Genomic DNA, 20505 nt, shown 5'->3' with positions numbered 1-20505 from the left:
TCTGACGATTTTTTTTTTTACAATTTTTTTTTTTAATTCTACTGAATACGAGTATTTCGGCCCTTTTCTGGAAATTATCGTTTATTTCGGTTAGATACTTAAAAAGTGAACTTTAGGTTAGATGCTAAAATGAAACGATATTTACCCAACGGTATTTTGACAGAAAAGGGTAGATATTTATTAAATGCATGACGTTTTATAAACTAAACATATTTATAATATAATTCTTCGGTATCAACCCGATGCATACATTGGTAATGATATTCTACGGCTTAAAATTAAGTATATAAACGACGTTTTTATGCTATTTAGATATATATTTATATATATATATATATATATATATATATATATATATATATATATATATATATATATATATATATATATATATATATATATATATATATATATATATATATATATATATATACATATATATATATATATATATATATATATATATATATATATATATATATATATATATATATATTTATATATAAATATATATATATATATATATATATATATATATATATATATATATATATATATATATATATATATATATATATATATATATAATATATATATACACATATATCCTATACTTGACACGTTCTTTCATATGTGAGTTCGCAACAGCATCCATTGTTGAGTTGAGTAATCTTTTTTAAGCCATATTTGTGAACAAGGATATGTTACTACAACTTATGCAAAACTTCTGTTATAATTTACAACATTCTTTGTGCAATTCACAAAAAATGTTGTTAAATTACATGTAATTTAAAAACGGCGATATTTTTGTCATCTGAGGAATGAGGGCTAAACTTATAAATAACATAAAAATATTTTTTAATTATAATTTATATAATTATATGATAATTTCTAGTTTATGCTTTCATTCTAGGATTACGACTTCCTTTGGAACGCGTCCTGAAATATGACTCTTAAAGAGAGAATAGTTTATGCTCAGAATAGCTTATAACGTTAATCTTCCCAATGTTTGAAAGGGCATTTATGTCTCCTTTATAAGTTAAGCGACACCCGGAGGATTAATAAATCTGGACGTTTAGAAATCTATTATTTATATGCGTGTTATTGAGATTAATGGATAATCTAGTATGCATATAGCAACATTTTCTTTCTGTTTTTATATCAAATTTTAAGCGAGCTTTTATTAGTATATTTTATACTAGTCTACATATTGTTACTTTTTTATTTGTTTTTACTCATGCACTAAAATAAACTTAACAATATAACTAATATTTTATTGCTTATAGTAAATTGTATAATTTCTTCGAGTACTTAGCGGTTTTCTTTATGTTTCAATTTACACCATACCTCCTTTTGCCAGTCTACATATTGCTAATTTTTATTTGTTTTTACTCATGCACTATAATAAACTAATAATTTAACCAGTTTTTATTACTTATCGTAAATTGTATAATTTCTACTTAGCGGTTCTTTTACGTTTTAATTTCCACGTTACGTTGGTTACTAACTCATGAATCATATCATGTTTAAAGTAATAAAAATATGAAACATCTCTTTTTATTCATATCATGTCAGACCATATCACACAAAGCACGACGAGACACGTCAGAGCACATTAAAGCACACGAAGACAAAAAGACACGTTAAGTCATATCGTACAAAGCACGTGAGGACATGGGGACAATTCATAGCACAGACCACACTATACATGGAGCATGAGGACACGTCATAGCAAACAGTACACCATACATACAGCACGAGGACACGTCATACACCACACACAGCGTGCGAGGAAACGTTAAAGTAAAAAGAACACCATACATAGCGCACGAGGACACGTAATAGCAAAGAGCACACCACAAATAGCGTGCAGGGAATCGTCAAAGCAAACAGCACACCATACATTGAGCACGAGAACACGTCATAGCAAACAGCACACCCCACATAGCGCCCAAGGAAACGTCAAAGCAAACGGCACACCATACATAGCGTGCGAGGAAACGTCAAAGCAAACAGCACGCCATACATACAGCACGAGGACACGTCATAGCAAACGGCACACCATACATAGCGTACGAGGACACGTCTCAGCAAAAAGTACGCACGAGGACACACCAGATATGAATGTTCGTCAGACTTACCAGATGACTTACCATAGAGCTTTATCTTGTTCTCCTTGGTCTGCACAATAATAATGACATATCCCTTCAAGTCCACAACCTTCTCAGGCGTCTTGCACTGAACGATACTCATGTTGGGCGAGGAGTGCATCATGACGAGCGCTCACCAGCACGGCACAGCACGCAGCACGCAACAGCCGACAGACGGGCGGGAGGAGCACTTACCATAGAGCTTTATCTTGTTATCCTTGGTTTCCACAATAATAATGACATATCCCTTGAGCTCCACGACCTTCCCCGTCGCCTTGCACTGAACGCTGTTCATGGTGAGTCTAGAGCGCCTAGACCGAGTCGGGGGGGGCGAGACGGAAGACGAGGTCTCCGAACCAGCGGTGGCGCCCGCGCCGGCTGAGCCCGTCACTGGACTGCGTCATCGTGGCCAGCCCCATGGCCCCCGGGCCCGCGCAGCCCCGCGCTTAGCGGCCCCCGGCGCGGGAACCCCGCACATAGCACTTCCGTCTCGACTTCGACACTCTCCTGTCCGCGAGGTGCAAGCTCAAATCTTTGCGGGACTTTTCTTGCCCGACGACGCGAAGCATTTTCGACTAAACGAGGGGCGACGGTCACGCGAAAATGCTAAAGAAAACCCGACACCCGCACATAGTACGCGAGAACACCTCGATCCTCGTAATCTTTTACCGTTCCGCGCGGAGAAACATCGCGGCGCTTTTTTTTCCAGTTACCGATACCGTTATCTTTAATAAGTTGACTGAAAATGGACCCGATTTTCGAATAATGAAAATTAGTTCGGCTCCCGTGTCGGTAAAGCTCGGAGCAGATCTGATCTCGCGACCCGTGCGGCGCGCGTGTGTATGTGTGTATGAGGCTATACGACCAAACCCTCCGCTCTCGATCAATAATGCCCCAGCATCCCTCTCTAAAGGTACCTGTCATGAGACACTCCGCACATTCGTTAACCGACTTTCTATTTATTTCGCTATTTGTAAACCGATGATTAAATTTATAAATGAAAAAAAAAATCTTTAAAAAAAAAAGTGCAAAAAATAGAACTTTGAGTCATACAGGTCCCACCGAGATTTGAACTCGGATCGCTGGATTCAAAGTCCAGAGTGCTAACCATTACACCATGGGACCGAAGTACCCGCAGCGCCAAGATATATCTATTTTAATTAAAGCATTGACGACATCGAATAAATTAATTGTTTAATGTTAAAAAGAAAAATTTTGACTGTGAAAATAATATTTTTTAAATAAAAATATTAATATCTCAACAAATACGGCCCAGTTATAAAATCATTTCTTCATAAGCTTTTACTACTTTCCGCTAGATGTACAAATATAGCCGATTTTTGCTGCGCTCTGTCGTCAAAATGAGGTACTAAAACTATCATGAAGTTTGTGCAAGTGCCTTTCTTTAATTATTGCATTTATATGGCAATTCGCATTACCTACGGTGAGCATTAGTCGAATATAAAAAAATTCCTATCGGAATCGTTGCAAAGATTAACAAATAATTTTAAAAGAATATATATTTTTTTAAATTGTATTCAATAAATATTTTTTGAAGCGTAAAAACCATAGCAGGTACCTACTCAACCAATATAAAGTTGAGTCGTGTAAAACATTTCTAGTACTGGCTACACTGCCGTGATCAATGTGAGAGTGAGAAATAAAGATGGCGGAATAATATAGTGCTCATAACCAAATGAGCGAAAATGCCTTATTTTGTCATGTTTTAAGCAACCGTAGTGTCGTGTTAACGCGTAGTGTTCGTTCGTAGCATTCAACAGGGTCGTTTATATAATATTTATAGTGGTAGTGCCGGGAAATACGCGCAATTGCGCATTCGCGATCGGTGTTCGCGTGAAAGTGGTTTTGTGTATTGTTTTTAAGTTGACACCCGTCGAGATGGCCGCGGTCGGGTCACCCTAGGAGCGAGGCGGCGTGGCGGCGAGGCGGATGCCTCCGCTGCTGAGGCACTCCGTGAGGTCCATGGAGCCGTCTCGCGATGGAGACGCGGGCGGCACGGCGTCGGGCGCGGGACTGCGGGCGCAGGGCCCGCTGTCCCTGTGGACCGCCGTGTACGACTACGCGGCGCAGGGCGAGGACGAGCTCTCGCTGCAGCGCGGGGAGGTGGTGGAGGTGCTGTCCACGGACGCCAAGATCTCGGGGGACGAGGGCTGGTGGACGGGCAAGATAGGCGACAAGGTGGGCATATTTCCCGCCAACTTCGTGGCCCTGGAGGACCCGCTGAACAACGTGAGCTCGCTCATCGGGGGCATCGACCCGCTGCGGATAGACTGGGCCGAGCTGCAGCTGCAGGAGGTGATCGGCGTGGGCGGGTTCGGCAAGGTGTACCGCGGCTCGTGGAACGGGCTCGAGGTGGCCGTGAAGGCGGCGCGCCAGGAGGCCAACGAGGACGCCGACCTCACCAAGGAGAGCGTGCTGCAGGAGGCCAAGCTGTTCTGGCTGCTCAAGCACGACAACATCGTGTCGCTCAAGGGCGTGTGTCTGCAGGAGCCCAACCTGTGCCTCGTCATGGAGTACGCCAAGGGCGGCTCGCTCAACCGCGTGCTGTCGGGCCGCAAGGTGCGGCCCTATGTGCTCGTGGACTGGGCTATCCAGATCGCGCGCGGCATGCAGTACCTGCACTGCGACGCGCCCATCGGCCTCATCCACCGCGACCTCAAGAGTTCCAACGGTGAGTGACTCCTGACTTCTCACTTCTAACTTTACCGAGGTGCTTCATTCAGCACTAGTACTAGCTCGTGTAAAGTGTACGAAGTCAATCAAAGTTACATGTTTTTAAAAAAAAAAAAATTGTTTTTAGGAATTTATTTAATCAAACGACACATCAATATAATTACATAGTTTCAAATGAAATATATATATTTAAAAAGTTTTGTAGTGACATTTCTTGGTTTATTTATTTTTCAAAACATATTACATACATACTTCATATAAGTATAGAATATTATGGTTAACAAGACTGGAACACAAATAATAAAGTTACAAAAAATATTTTTTTTAAATAACCAAAACTAATACTAATACATGGCAAAATATAAAAACAATAAACATTGGTAGAGCTATATTTTATATAATAAAACCTACATACTTACGTGTATAGTTTTTCCACTTTTATTTTATTTGAGCAGTTGACCACTGGTCAAATAAAATATAAGTGGGAAAAAATATATATATGTAGTGGTTGTTTTATTATATAAAATATACATTTATAAAAATAGAAGAAATATTTGTATGGCAAACAATGTAATTTTCTCGGCATTTGTGTATTTTGGTAGTTTTATTGCTCGTACGCCTCCTTAGCGCAGTGGTTAGCGCGGTTGGCTCGTGTGGAAAATTCTGCAAAGGCAATAGCTTGGCTCTTGAAGAAAATAAATTTGTAAATTATTTGCAATTTTTTATCACCCGAGTCCTTCAATGTTTAAATATGAAAGAAATATGGGGAATAACATAATTTTGCATTTTATTTATTATTTTATGTTTTTCAAAATACTGTTCATTTTAAACTAACTAACCATCGCCGCCGCTTCCACGTAGAGGTAGGCAGAGAGAATAGAACGCTACACCAATCTGTCTTTGCAAACAATCTTCGCCTCGTCTACATTCATCCATTTCGTCATACATACCCACCGATTACTCCGACTCTTGACCAGACCACTTTCAAGTATTTGAAATATTCGATCATGCCACGTTTTCCTCGGTCTTCATCTGCTTCTACTACCAACCACATTCGCCGCATAAATTTGTTTTACAGTTCTTTCTTCACTCATTCAACAATTGTAAGCGACTAAAAAAATACAATGCACACAGAATAGTTTTTTTGACAGAAATTTCTCGTGTTTACAATTTGACAATTATTTTCTGGTGTTATCACTTTTTGTCCATTTTTTAATTACCATTCACATCTTCTAGCGGTTATAAATATTTGCCAACATGGGGGTGACTTAGAAAACAGTAGAGGGTCTTGAAAGTTGTCCATAACGGTTCTCACTTTTCGCTCACTCCTTTCAACAACGTCATATATCAAAAAACTTGATTTTTCGGAGATCGTTTTTAAACTTTAAAAATATAATACAATGTTTTCAAAATAAATATCAAGCCACTTATTGAACTATTTACTGTGCAACATATCTTTTAAGGTAAAACCTGAATGTTTTTTCTCCATTTCAAAAATATTTAGAATATAAAAAAATAACAATAAACAATACCTTTTCTTCAAAATGCAAAAACAACACTTTCTGCCCTGTAGCGGGTAAATATTAAGTTAAAAATATGTCGCTTTTGCTGGGATTAGTACATTTTTTGGGCATTCCGAAAACATGCACAACTGAAAATTGACGATTTTTGATATATGACGTTGTTGACAGGAGTGGGCGTTTTGTTATCGGAATACATACGTAATGTAACCAAAATATCGCAACTTTGCATAGGAAAAGTCAATACAGCATTTGACGCATAGTTTAGAAAATATACAATACTTAAGTATAAATAATGACGGAAAAAAACTTGTTTGAATCGATGAATTATTACTACGTATTTTGACTGTTTATATAAATTAGGAGGCGTTGTCCGCCTCCGTAGTGTAATGGTCAGTACGCTCGGCTACCGTTCTGGAGGTCCCGGATTCGATTCCCAGGGGGGTCAAATAAATATAAGTGATTTTTTCACTCTAATATTTATTCCATATTACCCTGGACTGGTACCTGAAGTGGAGGACTGATCACCTTTCCTTCATTTGTTAACGATCAAGATAACACTGCGTTTGTATGATGCAGTGCCCTATGCACCATTGGGGTGCGGATAAGGGTTTGAATGAATGAATATAATATATATTATTTACCCGCCATTACCCGCCTCCGTGGTGTAATGTTTAGCGAGTTTAGCTACCATTCTGGAGGTCCCGGGTTCGATTCCCAGGGGGTTGAAAATAAATATTAGTGATTTTAATTTTACACTTTAATATTTATTTGATACTACCCTGGACTGGTCCCTGAAGCGCAGGAGTGATCACCTTGGCTTCATGTAAGTAACAATCAAGATAACACTGCGTCAATACGATGCAGTGCCCTATACACCATTTGGGTGCGTATAAGGGTTAAAAGAATAAGAATAATTATAAATGAATTTTAAAGATATGAATGGTATATGCGTGTATTCTCTATTAATTTGCACTATTTTTCCCCAATGGAATCACAGTAAAACACCCTTGATGTAGTATTTTCCAAAAATGGCGCTTTATAAATTATCCAAAATTATTATTTTTATTATTATTAACCTTGTGTTTATCTCAAACTCGGACAAAGCGTTCTCACCCTTACGCATACAATAAGACTTTTTTTTCTTAGTATTGAATATTTTGATGGTGTGTTTTTCGCCTTTGGAAATCCTCTTGGAGCCCGGTCTACATTTTTTATGTTAAAATATTATCTCTTGAAATAATTTCTCTCTGCACCGAGTGCAGATGGTCTCCAAGCGCGTGCGTTAGTGGAGCGGGAACAGTCCCAACAGCATGAATTTTTCTTCCACGCCCCCACCCCTATACCGGAAAATTTTAATCATACTTCCGCAAATTTATCGCAGTTTTGCGTGCCTATTTATGTTTTAACTTCACGTATCCCTGTTACCGACACCCTTACCATGTGCAAAGCGTACTTACAATACTTAAATTCTAATAGTGTCGTGTCTCTACTTTATTATTTTAACTATCTGAATATAATTTTATTTGACACTCCTATTTATTTATTTGACATTCATCGTTCACTTTGTGTAATACCACTTTAAAAAAAGACTATGTCGTGACTACCGGTTTAGTAATAATCATTCCATTAGGTTAATGTAGATTAAAATCAACCCCGAGGATTCCGGCGCCCCGGAAGGCCGCTGACGACCATTCACCGACTATACTCAACGGAACTTCGAGACGCCGGACTGACCTGGGAGGAAGCCAAGGAGATGGCGCGTGACAGAGTGACTTGGAGACGACTCGTGTCGGCCATATGCTCCACCTAGGGAGCGAACATGGAAAAAGAAGAAGAAGAAGAAGAAAATCAAGAGTCGTAATAATCGGCGGCTATGTATGAGGAGATGCATGAACGTGGAAGAGGCGAAGAAAGGTTGCAAAGACAGAGTGGTGTGGCGTTCTATTCTCTCTGCCTACCCCTGCGGGGAAGCGGCGAGTTGGTTAGTTAGTAGTACCGCCTCCGTAGTGTAACGGTTCTGGAGGTCCCAGGTTCAATTCCCAGGGGGGGTCAAATAAATATAAGTGATTTTTTTCACTCTAATATTTATTCAATATTACCCTGGACTGGTACCTGAAGCGGAGGGCTGATCATATATATATATATATATATATATTTATATATATGTATAAATATATATATATATATATATATATATATATATATATATATATATATATATATATATATATATATATATATATATATATATATATATATATATATATATATATATATATATATATATATATATATATATATATATATATATATATATATATATATATATATATATATATATATATATATATATATATATATATATATATATATATATATATATATATATATATATATATATATATATATATATATATATATATATATATATATATATATATATATATATATATATATATATATATATATATATATATATATATATATATATATATATATATATATATATATATATATATATATATATATATATATATATATATATATATATATATATATATATATATATATATATATATATATATATATATATATATATATATATATATATATATATATATATATATATATATATATATATATATATATATATATATATATATATAGGGGAGAGTGCCCATAAGTGGGACAGAGGATGAATGGGACAATCGTCCTCCAGCCCAAACTATTGTTACAAAAAAAATTTAAAAATTACCCAACATTAACGCTACGATATTAGACAGATTAATCCTCAAACCTCAGTTCTCGACTGACAGTGAAGCGAGTAAGACGTGTTACAATTTTTTGCGTCAAAAAGTAAATTATATATTGCAATTTGATTTTGTTTGTACATATAGGTTATGATAAGTGCTGCAATTGATATATACAATTATTTAAGTTGGTTCTCTCAGGATATTATAAAGTATGTTTCATCAAATTTACTTTAGAATAAATGTATCGATTTATCTATTTTTCTAAAAATCACGCATTTCCTTGAATGGGACGCGCGCAGTGATCATGAATGGGACGGTCCCACTCAAGGGAAAATTGCCCCATTCATGGCGAATACTTTTAATTTATATTAAAAATCGTTTGTACTCGTTTGTATTATACGCATTGTAAACATTATATTGTTTTTAGGTTATAATGCCAAAAACACGGCATCGTTCACCAACCATCAATCACCAACGTTCTAATTGAAGCTGCTGTAGAAGAGGTTTTAAATAAAAGCAAAATATTAGGTCGGTTGCAAAGACATATGCAATAGGAAAATCTTCTCTATAGACATGTCAAACAAGTAAAGGCTGATAAGGGGAAGGAAATAAAAGAGCCTATCAGTGGAAGCTAAACTAAAGGCAGTGCATAACGGAGTCCTGGTTCTAACTCTAATGTATGAAAGTGAAACATGGAGTTGGCAAAATAAGGATGAAAGTAGACTGAATGCAGTCGAAATGCGATCTCTCAGAAGAATGTGCGACAAAACGATGTATGATAGATGTTCGAATAGTGAAATAAGGAAGGAATGCAAAGCTGAGATAGGCATAATCGATAAAATTAAGAAAAATGTGTTGAGATGGTTTGGACATGTAGGACGAATGAGTGAGGATAAAACGGTTAAACAAATTTACTTGGCGAATGTTATTGGAAAAAGGAGCAGAGGAAAACTGAGAAAAACATGGCACGATCAGGTAAGCCAAATAGTTGCAAGTGGTCAGGTTAGGAGTCGTAACAATCGGCGGGTATGAGTGAGGAGATGCATGAACGTGGAAGAGGCGAAAAGAATGTTTGCAAAGACAGAGTGGTGTGGCGTTATATTCTTTCTACCTATCCCTGCGGGGAAGCGGCGTGATGGTAAGTTAGTTTTTTTAGTTAGTTTAGTCTGAAGCGAGAAGAAATACTTTCCACGTATTTAAATTCAGCTGGAAGAATATGTTCTACAGTACAGAAATAAATCAGTAAGGGGAAATCAAGTATAATATCTGACACTTCAGAAAAGGACAAGTTTTTAAAAATACAATTATTGAAGAATGGAAAATGAAAACCTATAGATAGACCATAAAATAAGCCTAACGCTAAAAGAGTTTTAAAAAAAACTCAGTTTTCAACAAAATATTTCAATGAGTGATGACAGAGATCAGTTCAGATAAATCAGTTGAAATAGAAGGTGTATCACTGACAAAAACAAAAGGAAAGGAGGATAATAAGTGTCACATATGTGAAGGAGAATATCAATATAGTTTTATGCAATGGCTTAAATGTAAATTTTGTGGCCCATGAAAAAAAAAAAATTGCCAAAAATGTTGCAAAAATGTTAAATAAAATTTCTTTTACATGTGTCTACGTATTATACGAAAGTGTCTACAGATGATTTTTGTTTTAAAATATAATTATTCCATCAATCTAGCATTTTAATTAATGTCCCATTCATGGTATACTGGTGTCCCTCCCATGGGAGGGTGTTTATGAATGGGACATTTTAGGACATTATTTGAAATCGATTTTTCAGGCAGTTAGGTTAATTTTTTTAGAAAACAAAGTATGGCATATTTGTAGCTAAAAGATTGAATAAAGAGAAACCACGTTTACTTTTTGTGATTTATTTTACACAGAAGAACTAGAGAGGCAAAATCAAAAACGTCCCATCCATGGGCACTCTCCCCTATATATATATAAACTTTTTTTTATTTTTGTATAAATGTCACACCGTAACAATTTCATTTTAATCTACATCGACCTGATGATGGAATGATTATTCCGAAACCGGTAGTCATGGAATAGTGTTTTTAAAGTGGTATTACGCAAAGTGAAGGATGAATGATAAGGAGAGTGTTATATTACCGTACCACAAAGTAAACAATGCTTTTAATATTATACGAAATATAATTTTATTTCCCTATTTTAATTTTAACATTGCGTGTTGATATACTAATGTATTATATATCGAAATTCATAAATCCTACGTAGTGCGTATCAAATCATTGACAATCCCAACATAGACGATCAATAAACGTATAAAAACGTAAAAATCAGAAACAATAATATTAAAAAGTACTTCTAAATAGGTTATTATCAGACATGATAATAAAACAACCCTCTCTGCCTACCCCTGCGGTAAAACATTGTGATGGTAGTAGTAGTAGTAATTATAAAACAATGTTTACTAATAGCTTTGTTAAAACGTCTGCTAGTAAGTAGGTTAGTATCACAAATAAAAATTTAACAACGTTTGCTAATAAATCGGTTAAAATCAGACATTAGACTCAAACAACGTCCACTAATAAGTTAGCATCAGAAACAATAGTAAAAAGTACTATTTAATAGGTTAGTAACAGACATGACAATAAAACAATATTCATTTATAAGTATGCTAAAATCAGATAAACTCAAATAACTTCTGCTAGTAAGTAGGTTAGTATCACACACAATAATTTAACAACGTTTGGTAATAAATAGGTTAAAATCAGATATTTGACTCAAACAACGTCCACGAATAAGTTATCAGACATATAATAAAATAATAAGATAACTTTGCTAATAAATAAAATATGTTCCACAATAATGTTCACCACTGTTGGTAATTACTTTCCTTCGTATAATTAACGATCAACTTAACACTGCATCATTTGGTGCAGTGCCCTATGCACCATTGAGTACAAAATAGCGTCAGTAGTAGTAGTTTTTTTTTGCATTTATCGCTCGGTTCTTTACACCTCAGACGGGTGATTGAATTGCTCGCAGGCAATATAAATACAAAGACATTACTCCAAACTCAGATGTACGTATCTGCTCCACGTGTATTTTATTATCTGCTCGTGTTCTGCGATTTGTTTTGTGTTCTTAAGGTAGGTGACTCCTTTTCCATAAAAACCGTTCGAAATACCATCTGAACAGCCCGTTTGCACATCAATGTATTGTATTGTACGGTATATTATGGGGGAGGTTTTGTATTACTCGCGAATGTTTGACATTTAGTGCGACGTTAGCTTGGGACATTACGTTCTGGAAATGTCAGGTCATTAGATATCGATATATCAAATGTTTTTAATATCCTGTGACGTCAATACAAGGTATTAACAATAAATCGTTGTTTAGTTGTAATTATTTAATGTACCGTGTAACTTACGATTCGATTCCTGACTGGACAAAAATGGAAATACAGTAGTAGGTAAATAATCACATATTTGGCGTTAGACTGCTTCAACAAAAGTAACATACATGGCATTTCGGGATACGTGATTATTCTGTTTTATTATGATTATGTTTATTTATGTATTTAAACTTCATGTACAGAAAATAAATAAATATATTGGCGGGCTTATTGCTAAAAAGCAATATCTTCCAACCAACCAAAAACAGACTAGTGATATTGATCAAAACGTTTGATACCATATATAGCTGTTTGCAATCAGAGGGTAGATAGTATTTGAACATTAAAAAAAAACATTATTTACAAATTAAAATTAAAAAAAAACATAATTTACAAAAGATGATAACAAGGAGGGCAAAGGAAAAAGGGAGTTTAGGGAAGGACGTAGAGGGAAAAACAAAGGGAGGAGGTTTGATGGACAGTTAGTGTTTCTAATGATAAATAGTAATGTCTCACACGTTTCTTAAAAGTTATTAGAGAAGGTGCATTTTTTACAAGGAGAGGTAATTCATTCCATAGTCTGGCCGCTTGGACAGAAAAGGAATTACTGAAGAATGATGTGTTATGGCGAGGAATGGATAAGTATACTTGGATAAATACAATTAAAAAAATAATAAAAAATTGTTGCCATTCAAATTACGCTTGTTTTCAATTCTTCTCCGTCTTACTCATTACTGAGGGTTGTGACCCTTGTCGAAACAATGACTCTTCTAAAGTTATCCCTCGACTGCAGTGTACGTAGCGCTTCAACCATCGAGGTCCTGCTTCTGTCTTAACTTGATCGGTCCATCATGTGAGGGATCTTCCTCTCCCTCTCTTCCCTCCAGGCTACCGATCACAACCAGTCGTTCCAGGCTATCCTCATTAACTGAAGAATCCGTCGTGTACAGACATTGGCCAGAGTCTGTCCTGACGTACACTCCTCGCTTCCTTCACATCCATACATCTGGTCTTATGTGCCCTCCGATTACGCAGACTTTTGACACCACCAGATTTTAGATTCTGGTCTGATCGTGCTCCTCTCGTATTTTTCGTCTGTCCTCGTTCTGTTCTCCCGCTCATATTCGCCACACATACTTTCTTAGTCATTCACTCATCCATACGCTTCACATGTCCATACCACCTTGAAAAAAACTCTTCTTAATATTTCCAACGAACCTTATTTTATTAAGCAAAAATAATAGAACGTGCAAGAGGATGTAAGAAAAAGACTATTGTATTTATTTTATGTTCGCTGTTCAAAACAGCTTTTCCCCCTTTTCTGACGATTTATTCTTTGATATTTTTTATGGACAGCGCACGGTGGTCGAAACCACTTAAAAGCCGCCCCGTTCGAAGAGCCAAAAGGCCATAAGGTATTTTGGCTTCCCCTAAACACACAGCAAGTCCGCACCCCCGCAGCAGATGGCTGCATTGCGAATTAGCTCGATTCGGTAGCGGATCCTAACATCGATACAATTTTTATATTTTTACTTAAATACTTCAATTTGGTTGGTTTGAAGATATTGCTTTTTAGCAATAAGCCCGCCAATGTACTTATTTATTTTCTGTACATGAAGTTGGATAAATAAAATAAATAAATAATTCGTTTGTTTACATATGTTATGCGTTATAAAAGTAAACAATGCAATTACTGTTTTTATATGGCTGAGATCATTAACATTGTAAGTCGACATTGATATCGTGGTCTCTCGTTTCGTACAATTTATTTTTGACCAGAGATTTGATCTCTACCCTTTTCCTCTCCCTACCGTCCGTCTTCCAGGTATTTTTTACAAATTTACAACTTTGGAATTTTATAATTGGAACAGTACAAACAATTACTCTGCAATACTTGTACATGTGAATAACTTGATGTAACTGTTCTGTTAAATTCCCAAATTTGTAAAATATATATTTTTTAATTGCTAATTTACTTTTGTTTTTTTTTTAGTTTTTATTATTTTTGTTTTATTTTTTACTCACTTATTATTATTTAAGAGCAAAATAAGCGTGTATGAATTTATTTATTAATCTTAAATTTTCTTTATTTATAAGTATTGTCGTAACATACATTTTTGTTATTTATTTTTTATGTTAAGATTTTTTCTCGTTTCCTAGAATTTATTAATATCCTTGTTTAGCAGAAAATCAAGTAATGTTGTTTTTTTTTCATTTATAAAAATATAATTTGATTATCTCTACACATCTGACACTAGGTAAGGCATGAAAATGACAGTTCACGGCTGGCTAATAAATATCAGGAAACGGATTTGCTTAAAAGAATTTCGCTATAATCAATCGTTATCTTAATTTATCAATATTACAATACAAGATTATAAATAATAAACACTTGTTTAAATTTGTAGTCGTCATTAGAGAATTGAGATAATGCGTCGGTATAATAAATAAATAAAATATATCCCGATTATTAGAAATTGAATAATAATTATCAAATTGATTTTCGAGTCTATCGAAAATAGGAGTCAGTTACTTCTGGGTCAGTTAGATACATATGTACAAAGTATATGTACTTTGGTTGAAAAAATAATTAGAATATTATCCAGGTGCAAAGGCTATTTAAAAGGGTGGGGTCAAATTACATTTGATTTACTCCACCGCTAATATTTCAAGGAATGTATGAATTTGTGTACAACCATCAGTCATGTGTTAGTGGCCTGAACTCGACATTTTTATAGGAGGGTCCAATGCCTTGCAGGGAATCCGTTCGTTCAGCGCGTGTGTGAACTGCATACAACGAGTTAGCGAGTAGACTGACCGACTATGATGTTCTTGGTGTAATATTTTTATTTTATTTCATTTATTGAACGGCTAAAGCCTTTAACATAATACATAAATACAGTATCTAATATAAAAATACACTTATGGAGAAACAAAAAGTCTTAAACGTATAATAATAAAATTACAAATAGTAAGCACTGGTAAATACACGTCTCCTTCACACACTATCAGCGAGCAGCGAGAGATGATATGATAATATGCACATGATGTTTGTGTGATAGCACTAAACATAATATGCAGTCGTGGTCTTATAAAACCTAACTAACTAACCATCACGCCGCTTCCTCGCAGGAATAGGCAAAGAGAATAGAACGCCACACTAATCAAAATCTAAGAAATGGAGAGGGTAGTCAGGGTGGTATATGCGTCATTGTATAAATTTGTGTTAGCCGTTACAAATTTGTATGATTATCTTCACGACTAATAATTTGCATGCCTTTATAATTTTACTATTTTTTTTTGTTATTAATAAAATCAATTAATTGATAATACGGCTGTAGGATAATTTTTGAAAATAAGTACATGAAAATAGTTGAAAATGATTGACTAACCATCACGCCGCTTCCCCGCAGGGGTAGGCAGAGAGTAAAGAATGCCACACCAGTCTGTCTTTGCGAACAATCTTCGCCTCTTCTACGTTCATGCATCTCCTCATACATACCCGCCGATTATTCCGACTTCTGACCTGACCACTCCCAAATATTTTAAATACTTTATCATGCCAAGTTTTCCTCGGTCTTCCTCTGCTTCTTTTATCAACCACATTCGCTTCATAAATTTATTTTACTATTCTTTCTTCACTCATTCGATTCATAAAACCTTAGTTATTTATTTTCGAAAATATTTAACGCACATTTTTTTTGCGTCATGAAACGCGTAATTTCAAGTTTATTAACAAATTCACAAATCGCTTTCAGTATACATTTAATCATTCTTACTTACTAAACAATATCCGTTTCCTATGTGGAGCATATGGAGTTCACGAATTGCCTCCAGCTCTTCTGTCAAGTGCCAGCTCCCTGGCATCATCCCAAGTCAGATCCGCGTCCCAAAGTTCAGACGAGAATTGTCAGCAGTGGTCGTCCTGGGCGGCGGGAACCTGATGCCTTGTAAAAGAGGCATACTTGATTAAGACTCTCGGAAGGGCATTCGAAGTACTTGGCCTAGCCGACTGAATCGCATTTTCATCGGATTTATTATTTTATAATTCTGTCTTCACAATAATTAATTCCGTTTATATTATCATTTTTAAACACGCCCGTTCCTCCTATTGTAATCTTCCCGTGTTTATTTCCAAATGACCTTCAATCACATCGTGTGACATTGTATTGTGATTCTATAATGATGTTTCAATTACTTAATATACATACAAGTTACAATAATTAATATACATACAATTACTTAATATACATACAAGTTAATTAAATTATTGGAACAGGAATGGTCAATTTACTGCCAGAGAACATCTAATATTGATTCTACTACAAATACATTTTATGTTAAAAATCAATTATGGAATCTGTCAACACACGGTGATTTTATTTTTAGTCTTTATAAAGTAGCATTCGAGGGTTCATATTGCCATAATGCCCATAATACTCTTCTTCTAACCCTTATCCGCACCCTAATGGCGCATAGGGCACTGCATCATATAAACGCAGTGTTAAGGAAGGGTGATCAGCCCTCCGCTTTAGGTACCAGTCCAGGGTAATATTAGAGTGAAAAAATCACGCATATTTATTTGAACCCCCTGGGAATCGAACCCGGGACCTCCAGGGCGTTAGTCGAGTGTGCTGGCCATTACACTACGAAGACTAGTATGACAGTACTTAAAATTATGATAAAATATTAACAACAACATAATTAATTATTCACACTGAAAAGTGTTTTACAAGGAAATGAACTTTAAAATCTTTTGTAGACTTGCAAAAATATTCAAGTCATATCGTGTCGCGTTGTGGTCCCGTGGTTAGCGTCGCGGACTTTTAAGTCAGAGTTTCTCGGTTTGAACCTACTCTACCACAATTTGATACCTATTTCTAATAATGAACCGCTAAGGCTTACATAAATATTGCGAAACTGAAATAATTGTGTAAATAATAAAAACACAAATATTTCTCTTTCAAAAAAAAGACGGACAAAAATTACGTAAGTATGTAGTTATTTTATTATTTTTACTATATAAAACGAATAAAATTTGTTTATGACACTTAATACAACTTAATTTTCAATTGATTGGTTAGTTATAAAAAGGAAAATCGCATTAACGTTAATGTTTCAAATATTAATCAAAGACTGGCTAAGTGTTTACGTTTTCCCATAATAACAGTGCGAGATAGTATTAGTACTCCTTCACATTCGTTTGCTTTCAATGTTACGCAATAATATTATATAAACAATACGTTTTCATATATCGCTCACTCCTTTCAAGAACGTCATAAATCAAAAAACTTGATTTTTCAGTAGAACGTTTTTAAAGTTTAGCAATATAATACAATGTATTAAAAATGAATATCAAGCCACTTATTAAACTTTTTACTGTGCAACAGATCTTTTTAGGTAAAACATGAATGTTTTTTCTCCATTTGAAAAATATTTAGTATATTTTAAAAAAATACTTAAACAATACCTTTTCTTCAAAATGCAAAAACAACACTTTCTGCCCTGTAGCGGGTAAATATTAAGTTAAAAATATGCCGCTTTTGCTGGGATATAGTACATTTTCTGGGCATTCCGAAAACATGCACAACTGGAAATTGACAATTTTTGATTTATGACGTTCTTGAAAGGAGTGAGCGATATGATGGTGTATAATGTATATTCTAAACCCACGTGTTATTGGTTTCTCTCCTACGCTCAGTGTACCTACCGCGATTATCGTTAACAATAAACATGTAACTGTCTACGACATGCTTTATCTAATGGCCCGAATAGTTTGAATTACCTCTCCTTGTAAACAATGCACCTTCTCTAACAACTTTTAAGAAACGTCTTGAGACATTACTATCTATCATTAGAATTCTAACTGTCCATCAAACCTCCTCCCTTAGTTTTTCCCTCTTTCTCCTTCCCTAAACTCCCTTTTTCCTTTGCCTTCCTTATTATCATCAATTTGTAATTTATGTTTTTTTTACATGTTCAAGTACTATCTGCCCTCTGATTGCAAACAGCTATATAAGGTATCAAACGTTTTGACCAATATCACTAGTCTGTTTTTGGTTGGTTGGTTGGAAGATATTCGTTTGTAGCAATAAGCCCGCCAATGTATTTATTTCTTTTCTGTACATGAAGTTTAAATTAATTAATAAAAAGTTTTGTGTCATGTACTTGAATCTTTTAAATACCTTCATATATTAGACTTAAAATATTTGTATCAGCCTTTATCGATTAAATTAAATTCTCGTTTTTATCAGTCGGATTCCGCGACGTTTCATTGTACGTTTTCATTTTAAAACTAGTTGCCTTTGTCGATATTTTACGATTGATAACGATAATCCGATGATATCAAGTTTTATTGAAATATTATTAAAGCTTATAAAATAAAACTGTTAATCGCGAGAAAACATTAGGCACTTAGGGGAATTAGCAATTTTTCAATTTAAGTCGGGGAAATACATAGTTTTTAATTTACTTGTAAATACCACTATTTAGTAAAATGTATTGTTACACGCGTTTCGATGCATTCCGCATCATTTTCAAACAGCGCGGAATGCATCGAGACATGTGTCACAATAGATTTAAATAAATTGTGGTATTTAACCAGTAAAACTTTAATTAAAAGTTGACAATTGCCACAAAGTGACTGCCGAATCAATTGATGAAATACATATAGATTTATTATTGATGCATACAGTATCTACTCAATGAATTAGGGCCACGCAGAATTTCGCGCAATTTCTCAATTCAAACAGGAATAACTCAGAGAAAACCTTGAATAAAACAACATTGAATTTTATTTACACATGAACACTTTATTACGCTTAAATTATGCATATATTTTCATATAAATATAGTTAGTATTTAGTATTTCCACCTTTGGCAGAAATAACTGCCTCAATTCTTTTTGGCATACTTAAAATGCACTGTTTTATCATGTTTTTTATTTCTTCGTCTTCTGACCAAATTTTTTGAATATTTTTTTTTAGAGAGTCTACTGTCGGATTTGGAAATGAGTATACCTTATTTTTTAACATGCTCCATACGTTTTCTATAGGATTAAGGTCCGGAGAATTTCCAGGCCAGGGGAGCAAAGGCAGATTTTTGTTAGACAAAAATTTTATTATTGATTTAGCCCGGTGGCAAGGTACCCCATCCTGCATGAAGGTGTATGGACCTTCTGTTATGTCGAGTGTATGGTAGAAGGGCAATAAAATTCGTTCGAGGACCTGCTTATAGGAATTTTGGTTCATTGTTCCTTCCACGAAAACAACGGCCCAGGTAAATTGTTAATAATACATGACCATATCATTGTTGCAGGGGGGTGTTTGATAACTTTTACCACACAGGCCTCATTGTAACGTTCCATTGGTGTTCTCCTGACGAATCGACGGCTCTCTGTTACGGCTTCTAACCGGCACTCATCACTAAAGATGACCTGAAAAATAATGAAAATTTAAGTTTAATTCAAATATATAAGTTTATTTACTAAAATGATATGTTGAAAATTCAATTTAAATAAATACCTTTTTCCAATCATCTACCGAGTAATTTCGATGTAGCCTGGCCCATTTTAATCGATCCGCTTTCATTCGTGGTGTCAATTTTGGTACTTTTACAGGGCGCCTGCATTTCAGATTTACTTCGTAAAGACGTTGCCTCAGTGTTGATACCGATATATTTATACCCTCTTCTTCCAATTTTATTTTTAATGTTTTTGCTGATGCACTACGGTTTTCTAAGGCACTTTGAACGATTTTTCGATCAGTCCTCGGTGTTGTTTTTCTAATCCTACGACAGTTGTTACGCAGATTGCTGGTGGCGGGTGACTGATTTTTTATTGATTTTGAAATTCTGTCCACTGTTAGACGAGAAACGTTTTCTTTTTTTAAAATTTCATTATTAGATAGTATTCCTAATTTTAGTAGCACTATAACGCTAGATTTTTTTTCCTCAGAAATGTGTTTACTTTTTCCCATTTTGTCCTTTTCAAAAAAAACACTTGTGTTTACAA

The 20505-nt window shown here is 34.9% G+C and overlaps 2 protein-coding genes and 1 non-coding gene across 6 annotated transcripts in view; 1 reads left to right on the top strand and 2 right to left on the bottom strand.

Moving 5' to 3' along the window:
- Positions 1 to 2528, bottom strand: part of sdt (MAGUK p55 family member stardust) — a 190384-nt gene extending 187856 nt beyond the window's left edge. Inside the window, exon 1 of one of the 4 annotated variants that reach the window (XR_015837557.1) lies at positions 2142 to 2397. Coding sequence is in view for 3 of the 4 variants with exons in the window: in XM_088260207.1 (XP_088116333.1) it covers positions 2142 to 2274 (133 nt within the window). In the remaining variant the exon portion in view is untranslated. Of the gene's footprint in view, positions 1 to 2141 lie in introns of all 4 variants that reach the window. The other 3 variants (XM_088260207.1, XM_088260217.1, XM_088260244.1) reach the window with 3 other exon arrangements.
- Positions 2529 to 3203: 675 nt separating this feature from the next.
- TRNAQ-UUG (transfer RNA glutamine (anticodon UUG)) lies at positions 3204 to 3275 on the bottom strand. Its single transcript has one exon. It is a non-coding gene; the product is annotated as a tRNA-Gln (tRNA).
- A 524-nt stretch (positions 3276 to 3799) lies between these two features.
- Positions 3800 to 20505, top strand: part of LOC148313615 (mitogen-activated protein kinase kinase kinase 11-like) — a 103400-nt gene continuing 86694 nt past the window's right edge. The window contains exon 1 of the mRNA XM_088260148.1: positions 3800 to 4842. Coding sequence (XP_088116274.1) covers positions 4101 to 4842 — 742 coding nt within the window. The 5' untranslated portion in view covers positions 3800 to 4100. The remainder of the gene's footprint in view (positions 4843 to 20505) is intronic.

Source organism: Brachycentrus maculatus, unplaced genomic scaffold, assembly GCF_059751285.1.
Source record: "Brachycentrus maculatus isolate JH-2025_06_01 unplaced genomic scaffold, ASM5975128v1 h1tg000007l, whole genome shotgun sequence".
In the NCBI taxonomy this organism is placed as follows: domain Eukaryota; kingdom Metazoa; phylum Arthropoda; class Insecta; order Trichoptera; family Brachycentridae; genus Brachycentrus; species Brachycentrus maculatus.
The sequence above is the reverse complement of the archived record's forward strand: the minus strand, read 5'-3'. Positions and strand labels throughout refer to the sequence as shown.